The sequence below is a fragment of the Rhincodon typus genome, chromosome 1 (genome assembly GCF_021869965.1).
Source record: "Rhincodon typus isolate 14 chromosome 1, sRhiTyp1.1, whole genome shotgun sequence".
Taxonomy (NCBI): domain Eukaryota; kingdom Metazoa; phylum Chordata; class Chondrichthyes; order Orectolobiformes; family Rhincodontidae; genus Rhincodon; species Rhincodon typus.
The window spans coordinates 176,944,134-176,971,570 of NC_063332.1; the positions used below are offsets into that span (position 1 = coordinate 176,944,134).

Here is a 27,437-nt window from a genome sequence, read left to right on the forward strand (position 1 = left end):
AAGAAGGGTCCAGACCCGAAACATCAGCTTTCCTGTTCCTCTGATGCTGCTTGGACTGCTGTGTTCATCTAGCTCTACACCTTGTTATCTCTATACTACACTCACTTCTTTTTTTCCCCCCTTTATCTGCCCTACTATAAAAAATCTCAAATATGCCAAACAGAATTCTGTTTTGTAAAAACATGTTGATTTAGAAAATCAGAAGGCTTCCTGATTAAGAGATCCTAGAAATTTGATGCTAACTGACATCACATCAATTGGCTTGCAGCTGTTTTCTGACTTCCTCCTTTTTTGAATAGCACAGTCACATTTACTAAGTTTCAACCTGTTGGAATGTTGGTAAGTTACAACTAGTGCATCTACTATCTCTGCAGCTACGTTTTTAGAACCTTTGAATATAAGCCATTCAGATCCTGGGGATTCATTGGATTTTCATCCTAAAAGTTCTTCCCAAAGATTTTTCCTTTTGACGATATTAATTACCAAAATTCTTCACTTTTTTAGTCCCTTGGTTTTTGTTACCTTCTATTTTTGGTAATGTAACATGCCTTCTACCATTAAGGCAAAAACTATTATTTCAATATTTTATTCAGAGGTCCAACATGGATAGGGAATGCTAGCACTAAAGGATAGAAGACATGGTTTATAACTTTGTGTCCTTTGGACATAAAAATACAACAGGAAAAGTGATCCAAACGTGGCTAACAGGACAGGTTAAAAATTGCATTAGATGCAAGAAAGAGGCCTATAAATTTGCCAAAGAGTAGTACATTTGAGGATTGGGAGCATTTCAGAATTCAGTAAAGGAGGATCAAGGAACTAAAGAAGAAATGGAAAACACAATATGAAAGGAAACATAGCAAGAAACAAACATAAAAACACGCTATAAAAGTTTATGTAAATACATAAAAAGGAAGGAGGGTTTAGAGGATTCTTGTGGTGCAGTGGTAATGCCCCCATCTCTGGACCAGGAGGTCCAGGTTCAAGTCCTATCTTCTCCAGAGGTGTGTAATAATATCTTTGAACAGGCTGATTAGACAATATCTACAAAAAAGTAAGTAGCAAAGACAAATATGGGCAAATCATATGCAGAGACAGGGTAATTTATAAATATGAAATATAGAAACAGCAGGGAAGCTAAAATACATTGTGTCTGTCTTTACTGTGGAAAATAAATAACAAAAACTTCAGAAGTACTACAGAAGCAAGGGATTAACAAAAATTAGGAACTGAAATGGATTAGTATTAAATATTCTGGAACAAATGTTCTCCTTTTGTGCCGTAAACATCTTTGAATCTGTGGGTAGTACTAGGAAAGTTAATGGGACTGCAAGTTAGTAAATCATCTGCATCTAATGGCCTTCATCTCAGAGTGTTGAAAGAGGTGTCTGTGGGCATAATGGATGCATTGGTAAGTCTACAGATCCTGGAATGTTTCTGCAGATTAGAAAGTTGCAAATGTAATACCACTTTTCAAGAAAGGAGGGAGGAAGCAAACTAGGAACTACAGACATGTTAGCTCGATATTAATTGTAAAGAAAATGCAAGAATCTATTACAAAGGATGTGACAACTGGACAGTCAGAAAATAGAACAGACAGAATCAACGTGTTTTTGATTGAAAGGGAAATTATGTTTGACAAATCTATTGGACTTTTCTGACAATGCAATGAATAGAATAGATGAGTGGGTGGCCTATTTAGATTTTCAGAACTCTTTTGATAAGATCTCACACAGCTTAGTAAAATAATTAAAATACATGGGTTACAGGATTTTATGCTAGTTTGGGTTGAGAATTGGCTAATGGACAGAAAACAGAGTAGAAATAAATGCTCTTTTCTCAGGTTGGCTGGCTGTCCCCCAGTGGGGTGCCACAAGAATCACTGCTTGGACCCAGCAATTCACAACCTACAGCAATGATTTGGATATGGAGATCTAATGTAATATCATCATGGTAGCCAATGACAAAATTAGTTGGTAATGTTTTTTTAGACAGACTACTTGAGTGGGCAAAGACACGGCGAATGGAACATAATGTGGAAAGATGTGATGTTATACACTTTGATAGGAAAACAGAAATGCAGAGTGTTTCTAAAATGGTGAGAGATTAGAAATTGTTGAGTGTCCAAAGGGACCTGGATAGCCTTTGTTCATGAATCACTGAAAACTAACATGCTGATGCAGGAAGCAATTAGGAAGGCAAATGTTATGCTGGTTGTTACTGCAAGAGGATTTGCATACAGAGTAAAGATGTTTTACTACAATTATATAGAACCTTGGTGAGACTGCACCTGGAGTAACATGTACAGTTTTGATGTCCTACCCAAGGAAGGATATATGTGGGATTGCAGGGATACAAGGACTGCAATGGTATTTAACCACATTGGTTTTCAGAATGGCAGAACTGTCCGACAAAGACATCAAGGAGATTGAGCCTGTACTCTAAAATTTCAGAAGCATGAAAAGTGATCTCATTGCAATATACCAAGTTTTCATAAGGTTAGTCAGCGTAGAGATGCAAGAGGATGAGGGATGGTCTAGAATCAGAATAAAAGGTAGGCCATTGAGGATCAAAATGAGGAGAAATTTCTTTTACTCATAGGATGGTACGTTTTGGAATTCTTTACCCCATGGGCTAACAAAGATTCAGTTGTTGAATCATCAAGACAGAGATTGATAGTTTCCAGATATCACAGACATCAAGGGATATGGAAACAGTGGAGAAAATGGATTTGAGATGGATCAGCAAGACTTTTTTGAATGGCAAAGCAGGTGTTGAAATGGTCTATTCTTGCTCTTACTTCATGAGAGGTATTGATAAGGTGAATAGCAAAGGTCTTTTCCCTAGGATAGGGGAGTTCAGAACTAGAGGGCTTATTTTCAAGGTGACAGGAGAAAGATTTAAAAGAGACCTGAGGGGCAATTTTTTTCACACAGCAGGTGGTTCATTATGTGGAATGAACTTACTGAGGAAATGGTAGATGCAGGTACAGTTATAACATTTAAAAGACATTTGAATAGGTTCATGAATAGGAAAGGTTTAGAGGGCGATGGGCCAAATGCAGGTAAACGGAATTAGTTTTGTTTGAGAAGCTTGGACAGCATGGATGAATTGGATCAAAGGGCTGTTTCCATGTTGCTTGACTGTACGACTCTATAATACTTAAGAAACTTGACATCATCCAGGACAAAGAAACCTGTTTGATTGGTACCACATCCACAAGCATCCACTCCCTCCACCACTGATGTTCAGAAGCAGTAGTGTACAATATCTACGCGATGCACTGCAGAAATTCAAATATCCTTACATAGTACCTTCCAAACCCATGACCACTACTATCTAGAAGGACAAGGGCAGCAGATACATGGGAGCACCATGACCTGCAAGTTCCCACTCACCATCCTGACTTGGAAACATATCACTCTTCTTTCATTGTCGTGGGGTCAAAATCCTGGAACTCCCTCCCTAAGGGCATTGTGAGTCTATCTACAGCACATGGACTTAAAAACCATCATTTTTCAGAAAAACTTTAGTTCTGGAATTAGTCCAGTAACATTATCACTACTGTGTCAGATACATTGATTTTGGAGCACAGTCAGTATAACATTACTGTTCAAGAAAGGATCATAGGATCATATGAACAACTACATGGCAGCTGATTTAAATGGAACACTTGGATAATTAAGATCAGCATGTATTTATTGAAGGAGTTATGTCTAACAAATCTAATGGAAATTTTTGAAGAAATAATTGAATTGATCAATAAAACGCATCAGATAATTTGTATATGGCATATAATAAGGTGATTTACAAGAGTCTATTACTAAACACCAGGGTCAATTCAGATATGAGACACAATTAATGTCTGTTGCTTGGACTGCCAAAGGGCTAGAAATGGTTCACTCCATGCATCAATGCTGGGTACCCAATCTACTGAGATGATTTGGACAAGGGAATTAGGAGTATATCAAGATCTGCCAGCATCATGAAAATAGAAAAAGGTTAAATTTGTCCAAAGGGCTGCCCTTCACATGTGAGCCCAAGGCGTAATTAGACTATGTAATGATTAAACACCGCACCTAAATCAGCTCATTTATTTAAATCCTAGTCTTGTATTTACCTCTTCCCTGAAAAGAAGTGCCAAGGTTACTCTGTATAAGATCGTCTAATTTAGTACAGATCAAGGATCAAACCTACAGCCTATATATTGACTACCACATAATTTAGTCCGTGAAACAATAAAAGCTAAATGAACTATGATGAACTTGAATGTCAATGTAATTTTAAACAAACAAATGGAGGCGCACAGCGTAGTTTGTACCTTTGCGTCCAGCCCAAGTCCTGCTCGGGTCAGAATAATTGCAAGTGCTATACTTCTCAAGGATGAGGACCACTTGTAGTCAATGTAAATAGCATCACTGACAACAGGAATATTTCGGAGAATGAAACCAGCAAGAAGCATTCCTAATACGCAAATACAAAGAAAATATATTACAGATTAAACTGCTACTGAATAAATTAAGTACAAATGCACCATTAAAGGATAAACATTTCACTCTAGTTCAATGTTTAGAAAAAAAAGGCCATCAAAAGTGTGTATAAATTGACCAGCTAAATGAAATATAAAACTGAAACCCCTTAGTTTCAAATAAGTACTTTTTCCCAATGTTCTAAGCACCACCACGACTCAGACGAATGCTTTGAAACTACATAAAAGAATTGAAATTATGTAATAATAATAACACATTAAATATTTTAACAATTTTATGATAATATTTCCATCAATAGCTGGACAGCATTTTTTTTGTTCTGATTAAAGATGGAGAAAAATATTCCAATATGGATTAAATAAACACAAACAAAAGTACATATACAAAAAGTACACAACAAAAGTTAATATAGAGTCAACTTGTACAAGTTAGTGTCATGGAAATTGCTCTGCAATGTCAAGATAAAATGTCTTGAATTTATAGAGCACATTTAGCTATTTTAAGACATCCTAAAGCACTTTACAGTTAATTATTACTGCTGTAACATAGAAAGTGGAGCAGTCAAGAATACTGAAGAGAATGCCCCACTCTTCTTTGAAACAGTTAAATGAAATCTTTTATATTCACCTTAATTAAAAAGTAGTTTAATATTACATTTGAAAGATGGCACTTTAACGTTACAACAGTCCCTCAAGTAAGGACTTACTTATCTGCTTGACGGATGTCAAAAATTTTTATCAATATTTGAATGACAGCTGGAAGTTCCTTGTGTGGGCCAACATTTCTTCCCCATACAATACCTTTTAATTTATTCATTTCCTGTTAATGGGTCAACACTGAAAATTAGCTGTGGGGCTGGAGGAACACAGCAGGTCAGGCAGCATGAGAGGAGCAGGAAAGTTGACGTTTCGGTTTGGAACCCATTTCTGAAGGAGTGTCCTGACCCAAAACGTCAATTTCCCTGGTCCTCTGATGCTGCCTGACCTGCTGTGTTCCTCCAGCCCACACTGTATTGTCTCTGACTCCAGCATCTGCAGTTCTTGCTATCTCCGATTAAAAATTAGCTTCTGTTTTTGCCAACTATGAAGTTATTACACTTTCAATTTGATCCATTGGTTTAAATCACTTCAGAAAATGATAAACACTAGTTAAAAACAAATCTTTTACTTACTATACTTCAATATAGTCACACAACATTAATATTTTCATCATTATGTCTTCCATTTTCTTACCTAGAAGACCAGGTAATGGAGGTAAATTAGGAAATTTGATCATTCCAACAATCTTCCCTCCCAGAACTGCACACACAAACAGAATCAGATTTCCAAACAAATTACCACCGGGAAGGCACTCTGGACCTGTAATTGACCAGACGACTGCCCACAGAAGGATCACCATGATTACTGGAAAACAAGGTGAAAACTGATTAATACAAGGATCTGAAGTTAGTCTTTGCATCCATCAAGAAACACTAAACAGGAGGTTTTTTTTTCCTTTTATCCAATTCCTAGACCAGTTAGCTTAACATCTGTCATTGAGAAAATGTTAGAATCTATTATAAAGGCTGTAAATAGCAAAGCATTCAGAAATACATGTGATCAAGCAGTGTCAGCATGGCTTCATGAAGGGGAAATCATGCCTGATAAATTTCTTAGAATCCTTTGAGGAGATAACAAGCAGGATAGATAAAGAGGAAGCAGTGGATGTAATATATTTGGATTTTTAGAAGATGTTTGATAAGGTACCACATGTTAGAAACACGGAAAATAGGAACAGAAGTAGCCAGGTCATTCAGTCTTTTGAGCCTGCTCCACCATTCAATATGATCATGGTTGATCATCCAAATCAGTACCCTGTTCCAGCTTTTACCCATACCGTTTTATTCCTTTAGCCCTAATAACTATATCTAATCCTTCTTGAAAGCATTTACAGAAAGCTTTCTGTAGCTGATAATTCTACACTCACCACTCTGAGTGAAAACATTTCTTCTCATCATAGTCCTAAACGGCCTACCCTAAATCCTTAGAGTGTGATGCCTAGTTCTGCACTCCCTGGTAATTGGGAACATCCTTCCTGTGTTTACCTTGTCCAGTCCTGCTCGAATTTTAAGTTTCTATGAGATTCACCATGCCTCCCAACCCCGTTTCTTCTAAACTCCAACGAATATACTCCGAACTGATCCACTCTCTCTTCTCACATCAGTCCTGCCATTCCAGGAATCAGCCTGGTTCTTAAGACTTAATAAGACAACAGCCCATTGTGTTGAAGGTAGTATGTTAGCATGGGTGGAGGATCGGCTAGATAAAAAGTTGGAATAAGGGGGAAATTTTCCAAATGGCAATCTGTAACAAGTGGAGTACTTTAGGGATCAGTGCTGGAACCACAATAATTTGCAATATATATTAGTAACCTGGATGAGGAAAATGAATGTACTGTTTACGGATGATACAAACCAGTTGGGAAGGCAAGTGATGAGGATGACACAGAGTCTGCAGGGGGATATAGACAGATTAAGTGAGTAGACAAAAATTGTGGTAGATTAAATATAATGTGGGAAAATGTGAGGTTATGCACTTTGGCAGGAAGAATAAAAGAGAGGAATATTATATGCCATAATAATATGAAGAGACAAATCTTAAAAACAATCTCAGCCAGTGTGGGGTGCAAACCTGCGCCGTTAACATTAACCTGCTAATATGCTGTCACCAACTGAGCCATCTGGAAATTGTACATTGTCCCTAGAACAGTTTTGGTCCCCTTATTTAAGGAAAGATATACTGGCATTTGAGGTGGCCAGAAAAGATTCACTAGATTGGCTCCAGGTATGGAGAGATTTTCTTATGAGGAGAAGTTGAGTAGATTGGGCCTCACTTAAGTTTAGAAGAATGCGAAGAGGCCTTGTTGAAAACTAAGATTTTAAGGGGGCTTGACGGGATAACTGTGAGAGAATGCTTCCACATTTTTAAGTCTAGAACCATTGGGCAAAATCTGAGAAAGTGGTTACTGATTTAAGAGAAGAGATGAAGTGGAATTTCTTCTCTTAGAGGGTAGTAAATCTGTGGAATTCTTTACTATAATGAACTATCAAAGGTGGGCCATTAGGTATATTCAAGGCTGAGACAGATATTTAATCAGTAAGGAAATCAAGGGTTATGGGGAAAAAACAGGAAAATCGACTGAGGATGACCATGATCTCATTGAATGGCACTACTGACTCTACGGGCTGAAAGGCCTACTTCTGCTGATAAGTTTTTGGGTATGCTTCTAGGAGAGCTCTTGGATGGGTCTACCCTGCAAATTCACTCAGTACACTCTCAGAAGGCTTTAGTGGGGCTGTTGGCAGCTCATGAATCCTTTGAGAACTTGCTAAATGCTCTTATCCTTAGAGATTGATTAATTTTGCTTCTTCAAGAAATCAAACAAGCTCATACATGGGAATTGTGTTAGACTCTGTCTAGATTTTCTACCCTGCTGAGCTTCTAGCACACAATTCTAAGTGTAATTTGGTCAGCACTAAACAACTTACGGTTTGCTGATCTAAAAAGCAATGAAAAATGTTGAAGAAAAGTGTAGTGGCTATACCAGAATGAGAACAAGATCAAAAGAATTATGTAGCATAGCAAAGGTCGTGAGGCCTTTCGTTGGCATATAAATATGTAATCTCACAGATTAATATGAACCTGCTTCTATTATTAAGATAATTCATTTTCAAATACATGCTGTGATCTAACCCTTTGTTAGGACACTAGCAATGATTCCCTGAGGTGGGCATGCAAAAATTCGCCACAGTTTGCCATGATGCTGAGATTTAGGCTCCTCGCTTTGGCTGCTTTTATTCAAAAGGGTCGTTTCATCTACTTCCATTGGTGCATCTGAATGGTCTGTAGAACTCATTTTCTCAATAACATCCTGGAACAGGAAAACAAAATACAACATATTTATTAGACATTTCTTTTGGTAAGGAAAACCTTGAGAGATTATTTATTATAATTACTGGGATTGCAGTTTCCATATTCCAAATAACATAATCAAAAATTAGAGACATTATAACACTTTTCCCTTTCTCCACCATTAAGAACCCCTTTGTCTTTTGCATTGGGCCTCTGCCTCTATCAAAGGCATATATTAAAAAATTTCCAACGTCTTTTAGTTCAGAAGAAGAGTCCATCAAATTTGAAAGATTAACTCTGTTTCTCTCCCCACAGATGCTGTTGGACCTGCTGATTTCGCAGCCTTGTTTGTGTTTGTTTCAGTGTTGCAGTATCTGCAGTATTTTGCTTTCACACAAGTATAAAATTGCCATGAAACATGTTTTTATTCATGCAAAAACTGATTAATGTGCAGAAATTACTTTCTTCAGGATTAGTTCTAAATCAATGAACACTTAACATGGAGTAAGGTGGTTACCTGGCTTGAAGTAGGATTGAAGGTCAGAGATAAAATTCAGGTATTGACAATTGATTTATGGACTGCTAAGAACCATGGAACATAGCTGTTTACCTGGATGGAGCTCAGAATTTTATTTTCTTGGAATTTTACCTTATTTCATTACCATCCAATGGAAGTTAAAAGAAACTGCAATGCAATTCAAATGACAAAAGCATTGTGGTCCTGTAGAGGGCTGGGAGCACCAAATGGCCTTTTCCCATTGTAAGAATTATGTTAAAAACCGAAAGAACTGTGGATACTGTAAATCAGGAACAAGGTTCTGATAAAGGGTTACTGGACCCGAAACGTTAACTCTGATTTTTTTTTCTTAGATGCTGCCAGACCTGCTGAGCTTTTCCAGCAACTTCTGTTTTTGTGCAAGAATTATGTTGTCCATCATTCCATAAGCTGTTCCCTCAGATCCCCCTTCAGTTTATACATTTTACATTTAACAGCATGTACTTAACAATATTTCTGTAAATATAAACTACTTAAAAGTGGATTTGTTGATCCCAACGCAATCAGACATACTATGAAGATTTGATCTTATATATGTACAATGGCCAGTCCAATCAGCAAATCAAATCTGAAAAGGTTCTAGACATAAAGCTTCAGCCCTCACATTGAATTTAATGTAAGAAAGCTGTACATGTAGGCCAGGCTGGGTTGCAAGACAGCATTAGCACATGAAAAGCTGGTCTGCATAAAACAATAAATCATGCACATTTGTTAGTGTATTTGAAATTGGCAGGTATGTTTATGCAGAAAAATCAGATGTGATTGAAGTTCATCATATTCAATTTTGAATTGGTCACATCTTGCGGGTCAAATAGAATGACATTAGATATGTTGAGCTAATCAAATCTGCAGAAATAAGCAACCTATAAACAGCTTATCTTTAGCACTCAGTTCATGTATACAAGGAAACGTGTCGGTGGTTTAATTTTTTTGTGTCTTTTAAAAATGATCTACAACTAAAAAGGATGAAAAAGTAATAAGAAGGAACAGCGATCTTGTACTTAGAAAGGTGCCCTGGAGATCACTCAAAATATACACAAATACTGACCTCTGACAGTGGTGGACTAGGGACAACAATAAATTATATTCTGATAATTGTGAACAGTGTATACTGGTAATAATATTAACGTACTTAGCAAAATCAGGTTTCTAGTACAAATAGGGATTTTTTTTTGACACAAGCAGGTTCCTGTATTTTGTGGTAAAATAACTAAGAATGCACAGCACTACAACATTCAATTGCCTTAAATGCATTACGAGGAATAATACATTTTCAGGGTCTATCCCTTATGTGTTGATGCTATGCAGATATAAAATTCTTTAGAATATTATATTGTTTCTGTCAGGAACAGAACTAATCACCTTTTCTGAAAAATAAATTGCAGTTTTAGATGCCTTTGTGAAGTTAATTTAGTACTGTGAAGCTTATTGAATCAGTAGCTGAAAAGTTTCATATACAGTTGTACAGAAACTGCACTTAATGTGGTTATTGACAACTGTTTCATTCATAAATCCAATAATCATCAGCATAAGAGAAAGCCTGCTTTGCTATGCTGCAAAAAGCGACCCTTCATATTGTATGAGAGCAAAGTGTTGATTGGTTGGCAAGTGGGCTCTGATTATTAAAGGTATTGTCATGGAGAACACAGTTGATGATGATTGATAGTTAACTGTCAGGCTTTGTTCAGATTTCAAACCAGGTGAGTTGACTGATATTTCTCAGGACAGCGTCCAACATTATGTATGATTCTGCAATTGGACATCATTTGCTGGACAGTGAGCAGAAAATTACGTTGACAATCAATTTAAGGTATCAGTTGGACTCACTATGTGGCACACTTGCATGTACTGCAAGCTACATATATTAATACATAGGACCCTGTTCTTTGCAAACAGAAAGAATGTGCACACGCACTGTGCTCATTCTAACTCAACAAATTAGGTGACAGCCATTTACTGGTTCATTTCTCAGGGCAATTCCCCAAACAGAGTCAACATCTGCTTTTAAAATTTAAACATGCAATCAAACAAGGAGCAGGAGGCCACTTGGCGCTTCAAGTCTGCCCCATTATTCGACAAGTTCATGTTTGATCAGAGACTAACCTTGACTCCAATTCGTATCTACCTCAGATAATTTTTCATCTCTGTTTATCAAAAATCTAACTACTCTGCCTTAAATAAACTGTTCCTTCCAAATCAACTATTGCACCTTAGGATCACTATTTTTAGAGGCAGAACTAAGTTAATTGCTGGTCACCAAGCATATTTCTAAAAGAATTTTAAGACAATTAAAATTATATGAAATATATCCAATAACATAAAAGGACATGAACAGACTTCAAAATTACTGAACAATTTTTCCCTCCAGCCAAATATTTTTACATATACACAGCCGCTTGAACATACCCGAGATTCTGGCATTATTTTCAGAGTTGCCGGATTTCTCTCTTCATTTGTAGCATTATTTAGGTGTTCAATATTTTTGTTTGCCATGTTGAATAAACTGGAAGAGAAAGAAAAGGATGTAAAACAGGTACCAAATTACCACAGCAGCAGCATTCCAGGACTACTATCAGAAGTCAGTCCGAATAGAAATTTCTGCCATTGACTTGAGAGCTATCCTCTATTTGTGGACGTGTACATATATCCTGAATTTACATAGGCTCTTCTTAAGCCTTAAGCCAACACCTTTCATTTTTGTTATGGGGGGAAAAAACATGGAAAAGTGCAATTTTTGCAGTGATGAATTTAGAGCTGTTTGAAGGGATATGAGAGTCCTGATAGGGATAGTCAGTAAGCATGTCCATCCCAAGCAATTGTGATTTATTTGACATTATGTAGAAGATTTTCTCACTTCTGTAAGTATGCTATGCAGTTACAAGTCACAATTAAGCCATGCTTTTAGAGTATATTACAACATCCAAGCAGATGAGCAGGCATACTAGCTGTAAGGGGTAAAACGAGAACACAAGTCGTAGGAGCAAGAGTATATCATATAGCCTGTTGAACCAGCTGTCATTCAATTCGATCACAGCACTTTTCTTCCTACTCTCCATATACCTTGCTTCTCCAAGACTAAAAATATGCTAATCCTACCCAATAGTGGAGCATTCACAACCTTCTGAGATAGAAAATTTCTAACATTTGCAACCCTTTAAGTGAAGAAATAGACTGCATGCCAGTCCTAAAGAATTCATCCTTTACACTGAGACCTGGCCCTGGTGTTTTTGACTCCCAAGTCGGCATATAAAGTCTCCGTATCTACCCAGTCAAGCCCCTTCAGAATCTTGTATGTTACAATGAGATCACCTCTCACTTTTCTAAACTCCAGACAGTATAGGCTCAAATGACTCAGTTCCTCATCCATTTGGCCAATTTACTGATCTTTTGATGTAACATGGAAACCAAAATTGCACACAGCATTTCAGGTTTGGCTAATAATAGTCAGCAGGCTTACTTACAAAATAATATTAAAATAGATAAGCACAACAGATTTTTTTTAAAAAGAACATAATAATATCGTGTACATTTGTTGTCCTTTAAATGCAAGGCTTTGTACTACACTTCAGATTAAGAAATAGTTGATTCCTATGGCAAAGGACATTAAATAAACTTTTAAATGTTTTCAAATTATCGATTGCCATATCCCATGCACGTTCCACATAACCTAATCACGATCTGATTCACAGACACCTGTACCCCATCCAACTGCCCACAACTTCTCTCACACACACACACACACACACACACACACACACACACACATACACACTGAACCCCACAACTCTCTACCCATTCATATACACTCAACGCCAGACTCCCTTTGCTCACATGCAAAACAGAAGGGTCTAGGCCTGAAACGTCCCTTCCTGCTCCTACGATGCTGCTTGGCCTGCTGTGTTCATCCAGCTCTACACCTTGTTATCTATCCAATTCTCCACTTCATACATCGTGTTCCACTCAACTGCACACCCTTTCACATTAACACTGTATCCCATCATCACCCTACCCTTCTAGAGAAACCTTTTCTGACCTCATAGCTCACACTGGCAACTATTTTACCTTGGCAACCCTACTCAGCAATTGCTCTCAATTAATCTTGACCTTGTCAGCGCACCACTCCCAGTTACTCTTCTTCCTTCCGGACTGTTCTGAGGGAGGGTCACCGGACCCGAAACATTAACTCTGTTTCCTCCTTCACAGATGCTGCCAGACCTGCTCAGCTTTTCCAGCAACTTCGTTTTTGTTCTTGACTCTTCTTCCCTTTTCTTTATTACTTCCACTTTTCATTATCCTGACCCTGATTACTATTGACTTTTCTCTTTTTTTGTCCATCCATTTTCCTCTATGCCATTCACTCTCAATCTCCTCAGGTTTACCTCCACAGAAATGCCTGTCTGTTCCCTAACTAATGAACTACCTATAACTATCGCTCCTCCTTCCTCCCTTCTGAACTTCCGAGTGACTTGTAGAGCCATAAACATGGCTCTGACTGCACTCTCTGCAGGAACCTTTGCTCTCATCAGTTTCCAAAATGGAAAACTGATTTGTGAGTTGAACATCAGGAGACTCGCGCACTACTTGCCTGTTGCTCTTGGACTGCCCAGCAGTCACCCATTGCTTTCGTTCCCTTCAGACTGTGAAGCTACTTGGGCATTCAACCTCTCATAGAAATTAACAAAAAAAAATTGTGATATTTAAAAGTATTGTAAAGCATTGCTTTTTAATTCATGAAAATATCCACAATTCTGTTATTTAAGGTCTCTTTGGACACTTCATCTTAAGAACACATTGGTATTGCAATCTGAGTTTTACTAACTCTACCAGGCTTTTCACAAATCACAAATACAATATCTCGGCAATGCTGCATTTGTGCAGGATAACATGTAATGTAAACACTTCAGGATTGCTGCAAAATGCAAATAACTTGCAAAACTACTGGAAAATAGTGAAGTGTTTCAGGTGGGCAGTTAATAAACCAAAGCCTCCTCAGGTAAACTCAGACATAAGGGCGTATACAAATGAAACAGACCTCACCAGCCTGTGGAAACTGTGTTTAGGGTGAAAGGATATATTGAGGCCCAGGATCGGGGACCAGCACTTTAGCTTCAATACAGCAGCAAGAGAGAAAACAGCAAGAGGACATGTTAAGGCCCAGGATCAGAAGCCCAACAGGAAAAAAGTCATGGTGATTGATTGATTCCTGATTCATAAAATGAGGCTTTGAAAGAAGGAATTAACTGAGAAACAATAGGAATAAATTAAAATCAGGGTCAATGTGAAAAATAACATAAGTAAGCAAAATAGGATAAGGGAAGTACAGTAAAGTTAGAGTAAGGGAAGTAAGTTTAAGACTAAGCAAAACAAAACTAAGTAAGTTTAAGAGATGGCAGCACAGGTCAAGTGAAACGTGTGGCCTGTGATAAGTGGGAAATCTGTGATCCTACTGGGGTGCCAGATGACCAAAGATGCAGGAAGTGTTTATACTGGAGAAACCTGAGCACTGAATTTCAGAGTTTGAACAATAACTGGATGCACTGTGTTGTATCTGCAAGGATGGGAGTTACATGGAGACCATGTTTAAAGAGGTAGTCACACCAAAGCTTTCCAGTCCTGAGGGAAGGAAAGAAATGGGTGACTGCTGGGCAGTCCAAGAGCAACAGGCAAGTAGTGCACAAGTCTCCTGATGTTCAATTCACAATTCAGTTTTCCATTTTGGAAACTGATGAGAGCAAAGGTTCCTGAAGAGGGTGCAATCAGAGCCATGTTTGCGGCTCTACAAGTCACTCGGCTGTTCATTTCTTTCCTTCCCTCAGGACTGGAAAGCTTTGGTGTGACTACCTCTTTAAACATGGTCTCCATGTAACCCTCATCCTTGCAGATACAACACAGTGCATCCAGTTATTGTTCAAACTCTGAAATTCAGTGCTCAGGAACGAGGAAGGAGGAGCGATAGTTATAGGTGATTCATTAGTTAGGGAACAGATAGGCATTTCTCCGGCCATCAATACAACTCCAGGATGGTAAAATGTCTCTTTGGTGCCCAGGTTCGGGGGATGGGGGTGAACAGCCAGAGGTCAGTACCAATGACCTATGTAGAAAGGGTATATGGTCCCGCAATCAGGATATAGCAAGCTACATAGAAAGTCAGCAAACAGGGCCTCAAATGTACTAATCTCGAGATTATTCCCAGTGCGACATGCAAGTGAGTACAGAAATAGTAGGATAAGGCAAATGAAATCAAGACTGGTACAGAAAGATAGTGCAGGCAGGAGATTCCTGGGACACCAGAACTGGCTCTAAGGACTTTGGCACCTGTACATGCCAGATTGGTTGCACCTGAACAGAGTTGGGACTGAGTTCCTTGCAGGATGTTTTGCTACTGCTATTGGAAAGGCTTTAAAGTAACTTGATAGGGGTATCAGAACTAAGACAGAATAGTAGAGAAAGCGACCAGGGTTCACATAGTAGTTGGGAATTGTAACTGCCACTAGCATAGACAATATCAAGTCAGTAGATGACGTCGAGTAAGGAAGAAAAGAAATGAACTCTAAATTAGGGTTACTGTGCATTTATGTGAATACAGATTGCCACGTGCAGTTTTGACGTTGTGACAATAACAGAGACCTAGTTCAAGGAAAAGCAAGACTGGGTCTTAAATATTCCTAGGTACAATGTATTCAGAAAAGATTAAAAAGGAAGGAAAGGAAGAGTAGCAGAATTGGTTAAGGAGTCAATTGCAGTGCTAGAGAAAGAGGATGTCTCAGACGGTCCAAGCACAGAATCAATTTGGATAGAACTAAGGAACAAAAGGGTATATTTATACTGCTAGGTGTAGTCTATAGACCATCAACGAGTGGAAAGGATGTAGAAGAACAATTTAGCAGGGAGATTACAGAGAAATGCCAATATTACAGAGCAGATAAAATGGGAGACTTCAATTATCCAAAAATAGACTAGGGTACTTGTAGTGTACAGAGCAGTGAGGGACAGATGTTCCTGGACTGCATGCCGGACAGATTCCACATGTTTCCAGTCCAATAAGAAAACATTCACTTGTGGACTTCATTCTTGGAAATGAACCAAATAAGTGGACATAGGTTTAAGGTAAAAGGGGGTAAGCTTAAAGGAGATGCGAGAGGCAAGATTTTTTTTTTACATAGAGGCTAATAAGTACCTATAAAGCACTGCCAGAGGTGGTGGTGGCGGCAGATACAATAGCAACGTTTAAGAGGCATTTTGACAGATATAAGAATGGGAAGGGAATAGCAGGATACGAACAACACAGAGGCAAAAGGTTGTTAATTTGGAAAGGCATCATGTAGTTGAGCTGAAGGGCCTGTTCCTGTGCTGCACTGTTCTTTGATTTGATACAGATCAAGTATCAGTTGGGGAACATTTAGCAGACAGTGACCATTGTATTGTAAAGCTCAGGATGATGATGGAGAATTAAATCTTGAGAGAGAAATATCAATGAACACCCTTCAACAGGGCAAGAACACAGCTGGGTAGGATTGACTGGAATGAGAAGTTCACAGGTAAAACAGTAATGAACAATGGGTTACCTTAAAAAAGGAGGTGGTTCCATTTCAGTCAAGGTATATCCCTCAACTAGAAAAGGCAGAACAAAAATTCAGAAATCCCTGAATGACAAAGGATATAAGAATTAAGATTTTTAAAAAAATACTCTTGGGACTTGGACATCATTGACTGGCTGGCCAAGATTTATTGCCTGTCCCTAAAGAAGAAAATAAGATGAAGAAGAAATAATATATTTATGACAAGTGTTAGGTAGAAAGTAAATTGAGAACCAAGAGGGATATCGAAGGTTCAGAGGGACAGTGAAAAAGCAAACGAGAGAAACAATGAGGAAGTATTAGAAAAGTCAGGCAGCCAACATAAAAAGGTATCCTAGAGTCTTCTACGGCCATATAAACTGTAAAAGGGAGGTAAAAGGAGGAGCAGGGCAGATTAGGAACCAAAAAGAAGATTTACACGTTGGTCAGGGAGCATGGCTGAGGTGTTAAATGAACGCTTTGCATTTGGTTACCAAAGAGAATGATACCACTTGGGCCATGATGTCAGAGGAGGTAACTCAGTCACTAGAAGGGTTCAAAGTGGATTGGGCAGATTTGTTGGACAGCCTGTTGGTACTTAAAGTTGACAAAGCACCAACACTGGATAAGATGCACTCACGGACTTCGAAGTCAGAAGTCACATGACACCAGGTTATAGTCCAACAGGTTTATTTAAAATCATGAGCTTTCGGAGCACTGTTCCTTTGTCAGGTGAAGTGACTGGGATTGACTGGGGCTCCCTTAATGGCAGGGGCTTAGATGGGGTAAAATTTGTTAGGCACTCCAGGAGGGCTTCTTGAAACAGTATGTGGGTAGTCTAAACAGGGAAGGGGCTGTACTAGACTTTGTATTGAGGAGTGAACATGGCCAAGCGTTTGGAGTTTCAGTGGAGGAGCATTTTGGGAACAGTGATCATAATGCTGCAAGTTTTAAGATAGTTATGGAGAAGGATTAGACTGGTCCTCAGGTGAAATCACTAATTTGAAAGTTTGAAAGACTGAAGAATATGTTCAAGGGCAACAGGGATAATCCAGGAAATTATCGGTCGGTGAGCCTTACATCAGCAGTGAGGAAATTATTGGAGAAGATTCATAGGGACAGGATTTACTCACATTTGGAAAAGATGGACTTATTAGGGATAGTCAGCTTGCAGACAAAAATAGAAATTGCTGGAAAAGCTCAGTAGGTCTGGCAGCATTTGTGAAGAGAAATCAGAGTTAACATTTCGGATGAAGTGACCCTTCCTCAGAACTAATGGTAGCTAGGAAAATGTCAGTTTACATGCAGAAGATATGGTGGTGGGAGGGGGTAAGGAGTAAACGATAGGCGGGGATAGAGCCCAAAGAGAGAGACAAGCAGTTAGACAGACAAAGGAGTGGATAGCAATCTGGCTAGGAGGGTGAATAGCTGTTAATAAAGACTCTTAGTGGCTAACAATGGGTGGTGTGTAATAGCAGACTGGGTGATAACAAGACCTGGTTGTGGGGGTTGAGGCAAGGACAGGGGAGCGCTCAAGCCCTAAAATTACTGACTTTAATGTTGAGTCCAGAAGGATGTCGGTTCCCAGATGGAAAATGAGGCGCTGTTCTTCACTGGAGCACTGCAGCAAACCTGAGACAGGGATGTTAGCCAGGGAACAGGATTGTGCATTGAAGTGGCAGGCAACTAGAAGCTCAGGGTTAGTAGGAACTGCAGATGCTGGAGAATCTGAGATAACAAGGTGTAGAGCTGGATGAACACAGCAGGCCAAGCAGCATCAGAGGAGCAGGAAGGCTGACGTTTCGGGCCTAGGCTCTTCTTCAGAAAAAGAGTCAAGTGGGGTCTAGGCCCGAAACATCAGCCTTCCTGCTCCTCTTATGCTGCTTGGCCTGCTGTGTTCATCCAGCTTTACACCTTGTTATCTTAGAAGCTCAGGGTCATTTTTGCAGGCAAAATGTGTATGTTCTGCAAAGCGGTCACCAAGTCTACGCTTTGTTTCCCCAATCTAGAGAAGACCACATGGTCAGCAGTGAATGCAGTAGACTAGATTGTGGGAGGTGCAGGTAAAGCACTGTTTCCTCTCGAAGGTGTGTTTGGGCCCTCAGATACTGAGCAGGCAGGAAGTAAACAGGCAGGTGTTACACCTTCAGAAATTGCAGGGGAAGATGCTGGGGGCTGCGGTGGAAGTGAACGAAGAGTGGACCAGGGAGTCCTGGAAAGAACAGTCCTTGTGGAAGGCTGACAAGGGAGGGGAGCGGTGTATACATCTGGTGGTGACACCTTGCAGGAGGCCAGGCTTTGTTATCACACATTCTGCTATTACACACCACCCACTGTTAGCCACTAATAGTTCTGATTAACAGCTATTCACCCTCCGAGCCAGGTCATTATCCACTCCTTTGTCTGTCTAACTGCTCTTATCTCTTGTTGGGCTCTATCCCCACCTATTGTTTACTCCTTACCACCACACTCCCACCCCGAACTTAACTGATTTCTCTCCACAGATGTTGCCGGACCTGCTGAGCTTTTCCAGCAATTTCTATTTTTCAGCATCTGCAGTTTTTTTCGGTTTATATTCAGCTTGGATTTGTGTGCGTGAGGTCTTGTCACACCAATATGATTGGGTTTTCTGAAGATGTGACCATGATGATTCATGAGGGTCGGACAATGGATGTTATCTACACGGACTCTACAAACACAAGGCCCCCCATGGTATGCTGGTCCAGAAAATTAAGGCACATGGGATCCACAGTGAGTAGTAAGTTGGAAACAAAATTGACTTGGTCAGAGGAAGACAGAAGGTAGTCGTGGAGGGGTGTTTTTCTGACTGGAGGTCAGTGACCAGTGGTGTTCCACAAAATCAGTGCTGGGATCTCTTTTAATTGTAATATATATGAACAATTGAATTGAAAATGTCAATGGTCTGATTAGTAAGTTTGCAGATGACATGAAAATTGGTGGAGTTGTCGATAGTGAGGAAGGTTATCAAAGGATACAGCAGAATATAGATCAGTGTAAAGTTGGGCAGAAAAAATGAAGATGGAGTTTAATTTGAACAAGTGTGAGGTGATGCAATTTGGGAGGTCATCTGCATGAGTAAAGTATATAGTAAATGGCAGGACCCTTAGGAGCATTGATATACAGAGGGATCTTGGCGTGTAAGTACATAGTTCCTGAAAAGTGGATAAAGTGGTAAAGAAGGTGTATAGCATGCTTACCTTCATCAGTTGGGTCATTGAGTATAGAAGTTGGCAAGTTATGCTGCAGCTGTCTAAAACTTCAGCTAGGCCATATTTGGAACATTGTGTACAGTTCCGGTCATCATAGCAAAGGAAGGTTGTGGAGGCATTGGAGAGGGAGCAAAAGAGGTTTACTAAGATGTTGAGATAACAAGGTGTAGAGCTGGATGAACACAGCAGGCCAAGCAGCATCATAGGAGCAGGAAGGCTGGCGTTTCGGGCCTAGACCCTTTATCAGAAATGGGGGAGGGGAAGGGGGTTCTGAAATAAATAGGGAGAGAGGGGGAGGCGGATAGAAGATGGATAACTTCTTCAGGCTAGGCATCCTTGGAAGAGGCTTTGCAGTGGGGTTAAAATTGTATCAGAGATAGTAGGAACTGCAGATGCTGGAGAATCTGAGATAACACGGTATAGAGCTGGATGAATACAGTAGGCCAAGCAGCATCATAGGAGCAGGAAGGCTGACGTTTCGGGCCTAGAACCTTCATCAGAAATGGGGGAGGGAAAGGGGGTTCTGAAGTAACTTTTACCAAGATGTTGCCTGGATTGGAATGTATTAGCTATAAGGAGAGGTCGGATAAACTTCGATTATTTTTCACTAGAGTGTCAGGAGCTGAGGGGTGACATGATAGAACTATATCAAATTGTGACGGTGGATAATCAGAGTCTTTATCCCAGAGTGGAAATGTCAAATACTAGGAGGCATAGGTTTAAGGTGAACAGGGAATGTTTAAAGAAGATATGTGAGGCTAGTGTGTTTTTTTCACATGGAGGGTGGTAGGTACCTGGTACAGGCTGCCAGAGGAGGTGGTAGAAGAAGACATGAAGCAATGTTTAAACAGGCATTCAGAGAGACACATAAACAGGCAGGGAATAGGCAGATATCGACCACGTGCAGGCCGATGAAATTAGTTTAGAATGGCATCATGGTCAGCGCAGACATGGTGGACTAAAGGCAATATTCCTGTGCTGTACTGTACGATGTTCTAAGTGTCATAAATAGGTTATCAACTGTTTAGAATATTGTTTTGTGCCAGAATGGGTGGGTTGAATAGAACATCACCTTAATCAGCAAGATACCTCAAAATATCTTTGACAATTGTAAAAAAAAAAGTTGACATTTAAATAATGTACCCTTGTGTTAATTAACTAATTAACACTTCAGATTATTACTGCGTGGGCCATAACAAAACATGCATCATGTGGAAATCTTTTCCAGACAACTCGTCTTTTCTAAGCCAGTAGTTTTATGCTGACAATGTGCTTTTGTGATTTGATATATTAAACTCGTACGTGCTGATCTTACAAAACAAAACTAAATATTCAACACTGACAAAACATACCTTTTGCCAAAAGATTTACATCATGGAGAGTAGAATGGCCATTACATACATTTAATGTCAGTGAAAAGTTTAAATATAATAATTGCTAATACATGCTGAAAGTTGCATAAAAATTGCTTCATAGAAATGATGTGGAAGAAGTTACAACATGCAGACAGATTGATTGCAGAAAGAAATGACATTTCAAAAATGGAAGAATAAATAACAAAAGAGTGTTACTCAATAACAGAAAGGGGAAGTGAAGAGAATTCAGAGATAGTAGAAACTGCAGATGCTGGAGAATCTGAGATAACAAGGTGTAGAATTCAGTTTAGTTGAACAATGAGAACAGTCAGCCAAACATCTTTCAGGTATGATGGAGAAGGGTCTAAAGCGGGTGTAGGAGTTTGGATTACTGATTCAGGAGAATATCACAGCTGAACTAAGAGAGAACATCTTGGAGGGTTCATCCAGCAAGGCCATATGGGTATAAGTCAAGAATATGAAAGAGGCAATCACTATGAAGGGGATATACTATAGCGTTTCGCAAAGATGAGTGCTGTGACCTCTGTTGTTTGTAATGTATAGAAATATATACATGATTCGGTTGAAAACATTAGTGCTCTGATTAGTAAGGTTGCAGGTGATATGAAAATTGGTGGCATAGTGGACAGTGAAGCAGGTTGACAAAGGATACAGCAGGATATAGATCATTTGGAAAGTTGAGTGAAGAAATGGCAGATGGAGTTTCATCCAGACAAGTGTGAAATGGTGCAATTTGAGAGGTCAACTGCAAGAGGAAAGTAAATAGCAGGACCCTTAGGAGCATTGATATACAGAGGGCTCTTGGGTAACACAAGTGAATAAGGTGATAAAGAACGGCATGCAAAATACAGTTCTTCATCAGTGTGACATTTCCAATAATGCACAGGTCACCCTTATAGTTGCTGAGAGGGAGACTGCCTTCAATGTAATTGGAAAGGTATGGGGATCGCTTGATGGTGACAGTAAATCTTGCTTCACAATAGCACAGATCTCCGCAACCATTTCTCTGGAGGCTCTTCATCTGCGATGACAAAAAGGATCTTCTGCAACATTAGGTCTTCAGCTCAGGTAATATTACTCAATCTCCTCCACCTTCCTGCCACAATCTGTCAACTCCTGGCTATGCTTGTACCACCTCCCCTGGCAGGACATTCCAATCACCTACCTGTCCCTGTATAATAGAAATTTGCCTCACATCCTTCCTTCAAACTTTCCTTCTGTTTGACATTTCCACCCTGGGACAAAGACTCTGACTATCCACCCTATCCATACCTCTCATAATTGGATATACTTTTATCAGGTTGCCCATAGGCCTCTGATGTGCTAGCAAAAACAGTCCAAGTTTGTCCAACCTCCCCTTATAACTAGTACACTCCAATCCAAACAAAATCATGGTAAATCTCTTTTGCACCCTCTCTGGACCCGAAACATGAACTGTTTTTTCCTTCACAGATGCTGCCAGACCTGCTAGGCTTTTCCAGCAACTTTGTTTTTGTTCCTGATTTACAGCATCTGCACTTCTTCCAGTTTTTATAAAGCATATAGCATGCTTGCCTTCATCAGTCAGAGCACTGAGTATAAAAGTTGGCAAATCATGTTGCAGTTGTATAAAACTTTAGTTAGGCCACATATGGAATTACTGTGTGCAGTTCTGGTCGCCTCTCTATAGGAAGGATGTCTAAAAGGAGAGGGTGCAAAAGAGATTTACCATGATTTTGCTTGGATTGGAGTGTACTAGTTATAAGGGGAGGTTGGACAAACTTGGACTGTTTTTGCTAGCACATCAGAGGCCTATGGGCAACCTGATAAAAGTATATACAATTATGAGAGGTATGGATAGGGTGGATAGGGTGGATAGTCAGAGTCTTTGTCCCAGGGTGGAAATGTCAAACAGAAGGAAAGTTTGAAGGAAGGAGGTGAGGCAAATTTCTATTATACAGAGACAGGTAGGTGATTGGAATCTGCTGCCAGGGGAGGTGGTACAAGCATCGACGATAGCAACTTTAAGGGGCATTTAAGAGACACATGAAATAAAGAATATGGTCCATGTGCTGGCGGATGGGATTTGTTTTGAATGGAGTTATGGTTAGCACAGACGAGGTGGGCCGAAGTGCGTGTTTCGGTACTGTACTGTTCTTTATTCTATGTTCTACAACAGAAGTTCACAATGTACATAGGAATCAAACATTCTATCACCTAGGAGGACAAGAGTAGAATATGGGAGCAAATTACTGCAGTTGCTGGAATCTGTACTGAAGACAAAAAATGCTGAAGATCACAGCAGGTCAGGCAGCATGCATGGACTGAAAGCAATCTAACATTTCGAGTCCAGATGACTCTTCAGCAGAGGTGACGTGAAGTGTGATGGGGGCAGTATTTATGCAATAGTGTGGTAGTGGGGTGGAGTCTAGGGGAGAAAGGATGTTGATAGTTCAGATTAAGTGATCAGAATGTGAGAATGGGAGAACAATGGCATGTCTAACTGGAAAGAGCAGTCAGTCCCACTGGGGTGGGGAGAGGGGAGAGAGGACATGGTGCCAGAGGATATAACAAGTAAAGCTAAAAGAAAGGGAAGGAATGGGAGTGGATTCAGAATCTGAAGGTGTTGAACTCAACGTTGAGTCAAGACCTTCTGGGACCTGAGTGGGACTGCCTGTTCTTTCCAGTCTGGCAGTTAGACACACCATTGTTCTACCATTCTCACATTCCAATCACTTAATCTGAACTATCAACATCCTTTCTTCCCCCAGCACTCTATCCTCTCCACCACTCCATTGTATAAACGTTGACCACGCCACACTTCACGTCAGCTCTGATGAAGAGTCATCTGGACTCGAAACGTTAGCTTGCTTTCTCTCCATGGATGATGCCTGACCCGCTGTGATCTCCAGCATTTTTTTTATTTTCAGTCAAGAGTAGAATGTAGCTGGAATCACCAACATCTGCAATATCCACTGAAAGCATCACAGCATCTGACTTGGAACATGTAATATGTTCCAACATTAATGGATCTGAAACCTGGAACTGCATCTCTAACAGCACTGTAGATATATTTCATGAACTTTAGTGGAGCAAAAAGTGGCTTACTAGCCCCTTCGCAAAAACAATTAAGTGTAGGCAATAGACTTTGTTCTTGCCTGTGATGTTCACATCACACGAACAATTAATTTAAAAACAAATGGCAGAGAAGCAGTCAGCAATATTCAAAAAAGATGGCTTAGATATGTTAGATATGTCAGATATCTAATACTGCAATCTTTCCAGGTTATTCAGAGTCATTGCACCCACCAAAGTAAAATAAAAACTTCAACCTAAATGAAAAAGCTCAAGTCTGTGAAAACCAATTGTTGTGGAATGTTCTGGTGGTAAATTACACATTTAAAGCGACAATTAGCATTCAGATCGTAAATTAGGAAGGACTTTTTAATTGTGAGGAACACAACAACATGTATTTGTATGAAGTCATGTTTAGGCTAGTTAATAAGACCATATGAATTAGGAGCAGAAGTAGGACTGAGCCCATAAAGTCTTCTTTGCCATTCAATAAGATCACAGTTGACCTGATAATTCTCAGTTCCAATTTCCTGCCCTTTCCCTATAAATCTTGATTTCCTTACTGATTAAAAATCCATCGAAAGAATTCCACAGATACACTACCTCACAGAAGTAAGTCATTGTCCTCTCTGTCTTAAATCAGTGATTCTTTATTTTGAGATTATGGTCTCTGCTCCTTAACTCTTTCACAAAGGAAAACAACCTTTCCAAATTTACCCTATCAACTCCCCTATGAGTCTTGTATGTTTCAATAAGATCACCTTTCATTCTTCTAAATTCAAAGTACAGGTCAAACTTACTCAACCTGTATTTGAGAAGGCAAGGGTAGTCAGTATGGCTTTGTGTGTGGGAAATCATATCTCACTAATTTGATTGAGTTTTTTGAAGAAGTGACTAGAGGATTGATGAAGCCAGTGTGGTGGACGTGGTCTTTATGGACTTCAGTAAGGCATCGGACAAGGTTCCTCATGGTAGACTGGTTAACAAGGTTAAATCACATGGAATATAGGAAGAACTAGCCATTTGGATATATAACTAGCTCGAAGATCAGAGACAGACAGTGGTGGTGGAGGGTTGCTTTTCAGACTGGAGGCCTGTGGCCAGCGGTGTGCTGCAAGGATTGGTGCTGGGTCTCCTGCTTTTGTATAAATGATTTGGATGTGAAAATAGGAGGTGTGGATAGTAAGTTTGCAGATGACACCAAAATTGCTGGTGCAGTGGACAGCAAAGAATGTTACCTCAATGGGACCTTGATCAGATAAGTGGTGGGCCGAGGAGAGGCAGATAGAGTTTAATGGTAACGTAGTGCAACTTGTGCATTTTGGTAAGGCATATCAGTGCAGGACTTGTACACTTAATGGTAAGTTCCTGGGGTGTGTAGCCAAACAAAGAGACCTTGGAGTGCACGGTCATACTTCCTTGAAAGTGGAGACACAGGTAGACAGAGTCATGAATGAATGAATGAGCTTTATTGTCACACATACTCAAATGAGTACAGTGAAAAGTTTACAAGTCGCTACTTATAGCGCCATCTTAGGTACAAAGGTATGCTTGCCTTTATCGGTCAGTGCATCGAGTATAGGAGTTGAGAGGTCATGTTGCGGCTGTACAGGACATTGGTAAAGGCCACTTTTGGAAAAGTGCATTCAATTTTAGTCTCCCTGCTATAGGAAAGATGTTGTGAAACTTGGAAGCGTTCAGGAAAGATTGACAAGGATTTTGCCAGGGTTGTAGCGTTTGAGCTTTAGGGAGAGGTCGAATAGGCTGGGGATATTTTCCCGAAGCATGGGAGGCTGAGGGGTAATCTCATAGAAGTTTATAAAATCATGAGGGGCTTATATGGGGTGAATGGTCAAGGTCTTTTCCCCAGGGTGGAGTCGACCAAAACTATGCGGCACAGGTTTAAAGGTAAGAGGATAAAGATTTAAAAGGGTCCTGAGGGGCAAATTTTTCACGCAGAGCGTGGTGCATGTACGGAATGAACTGCCAGAAGAAGTGATGGAGGCTGGTACAATTACAATATTTAAGAAACATCTGGATGGGTAAATGAATAGGAAGGGTTTAGAGGGATATGGGCCAAATGCTGGCAAATAGGTCTAGACTAATTTAGGATATCTAGTCAGCATGGACGACTTGGACTGAAGGGTCTGTTTCCGAACGGTATATCTCTATGATTCTTCTGAGGAGACTCATAAGACAGTCCCTCCATACTTTGAATCAGCTGACTGTCTTCAATGCCAGTATATCTTTCCTTAGATCAAGGGACTGAAACTGTTCACAGAGCCAACTTGGGTCTGATCAGAGCCTCATATAGTTCTAGCAAAACCTTCCTACATTTGTACTCCATTCCCTTTGAAATAAAGGCCAACACTCCATTTGCTTCCCATATTTTCAATGAAGGCCTGAAAGTCTGATTATTAAGTTAAAAAAAACATATCCCAAGGCTAATCAAAAATGTTGCAAATGTTGTGTTAGGCAAGTTCAATTCACAGGTCAACTGCACCCAGCATTTTAAAATTGTTCTGCATTAGTTACAAAGTACAGTATCTACAGTGATATACCACTGCAAATGAAAAAAAAAAGGAGACAACAACAACCCGGAGCTCAGTTCTGACTGACCATACTCCAGTCTCTATTCAGCAGCTCAATAATTAAAGTTGGAAAGATTTTGATTTTGGGTTGAAGGTAACATAGACTGAGCAGTTTTTCCTGTCTGTTTTTGTAAATTATCTTCATGCCCGTGGGTCATTGTCTGCAGGCAAATGTGTAGTATTGCAGTAAAGATGTTAAGAGTGTTGATGTGATGACAGCCTTTTTGACCAAAGTCTTCATTGTGATAAAGAGTATGGTGATTCTGTGGTTGAGGATCATGGTTTTCATATCACTGTGGATTAGGTGGAGGGTGGTGGCAAATTTCTGAGGACAGAGAATTTGAGGACAGTGAGGAACAGGGTCTGAAATACAAGATTAAAGTTACTGTTCATTGGACAGTTGTGATCCCCGCACTCCTAACAGCATCTGACATATGGCCCACTTCTGCTCCTTTGGCCTATAGAGGTTCTGCCATTCAGGCGGACCATGGCTGTGTCTCATAACCCACAACTCCACGTTCCTACCTTTTCCACATAACACTCAATCCTAAATACTTTGGAGACTTGCCAAAGTTTACAGCAGGCACTTCAAAGCAATGTCAAAGTACAGCAGCAGTAACAAAAACAAAGTTGCTGGAAAAGCTCAGCAGGTCTGGCAGCATCTATGAAGGAGAAAACAGAGTTAACGTTTCAG

At 39.8% G+C, this 27,437-nt stretch overlaps 1 protein-coding gene across 1 annotated transcript in view; it reads right to left on the reverse strand.

Moving 5' to 3' along the window:
* The window catches only part of LOC109938062 (sodium/hydrogen exchanger 9B2-like), a 109,856-nt gene that overhangs the window by 24,879 nt on the left and 57,540 nt on the right, over window positions 1-27,437 (reverse strand). Inside the window, exons 5-8 of the mRNA XM_048613452.1 lie at window positions 11,343-11,439; window positions 8,222-8,399; window positions 5,723-5,893; window positions 4,322-4,464 (exon numbers count right to left, since the gene is read on the reverse strand). Of these exons, the coding sequence (XP_048469409.1) occupies window positions 4,322-4,464; window positions 5,723-5,893; window positions 8,222-8,399; window positions 11,343-11,429 (579 nt within the window). The 5' untranslated portion in view covers window positions 11,430-11,439. The remainder of the gene's footprint in view (window positions 1-4,321; window positions 4,465-5,722; window positions 5,894-8,221; window positions 8,400-11,342; window positions 11,440-27,437) is intronic.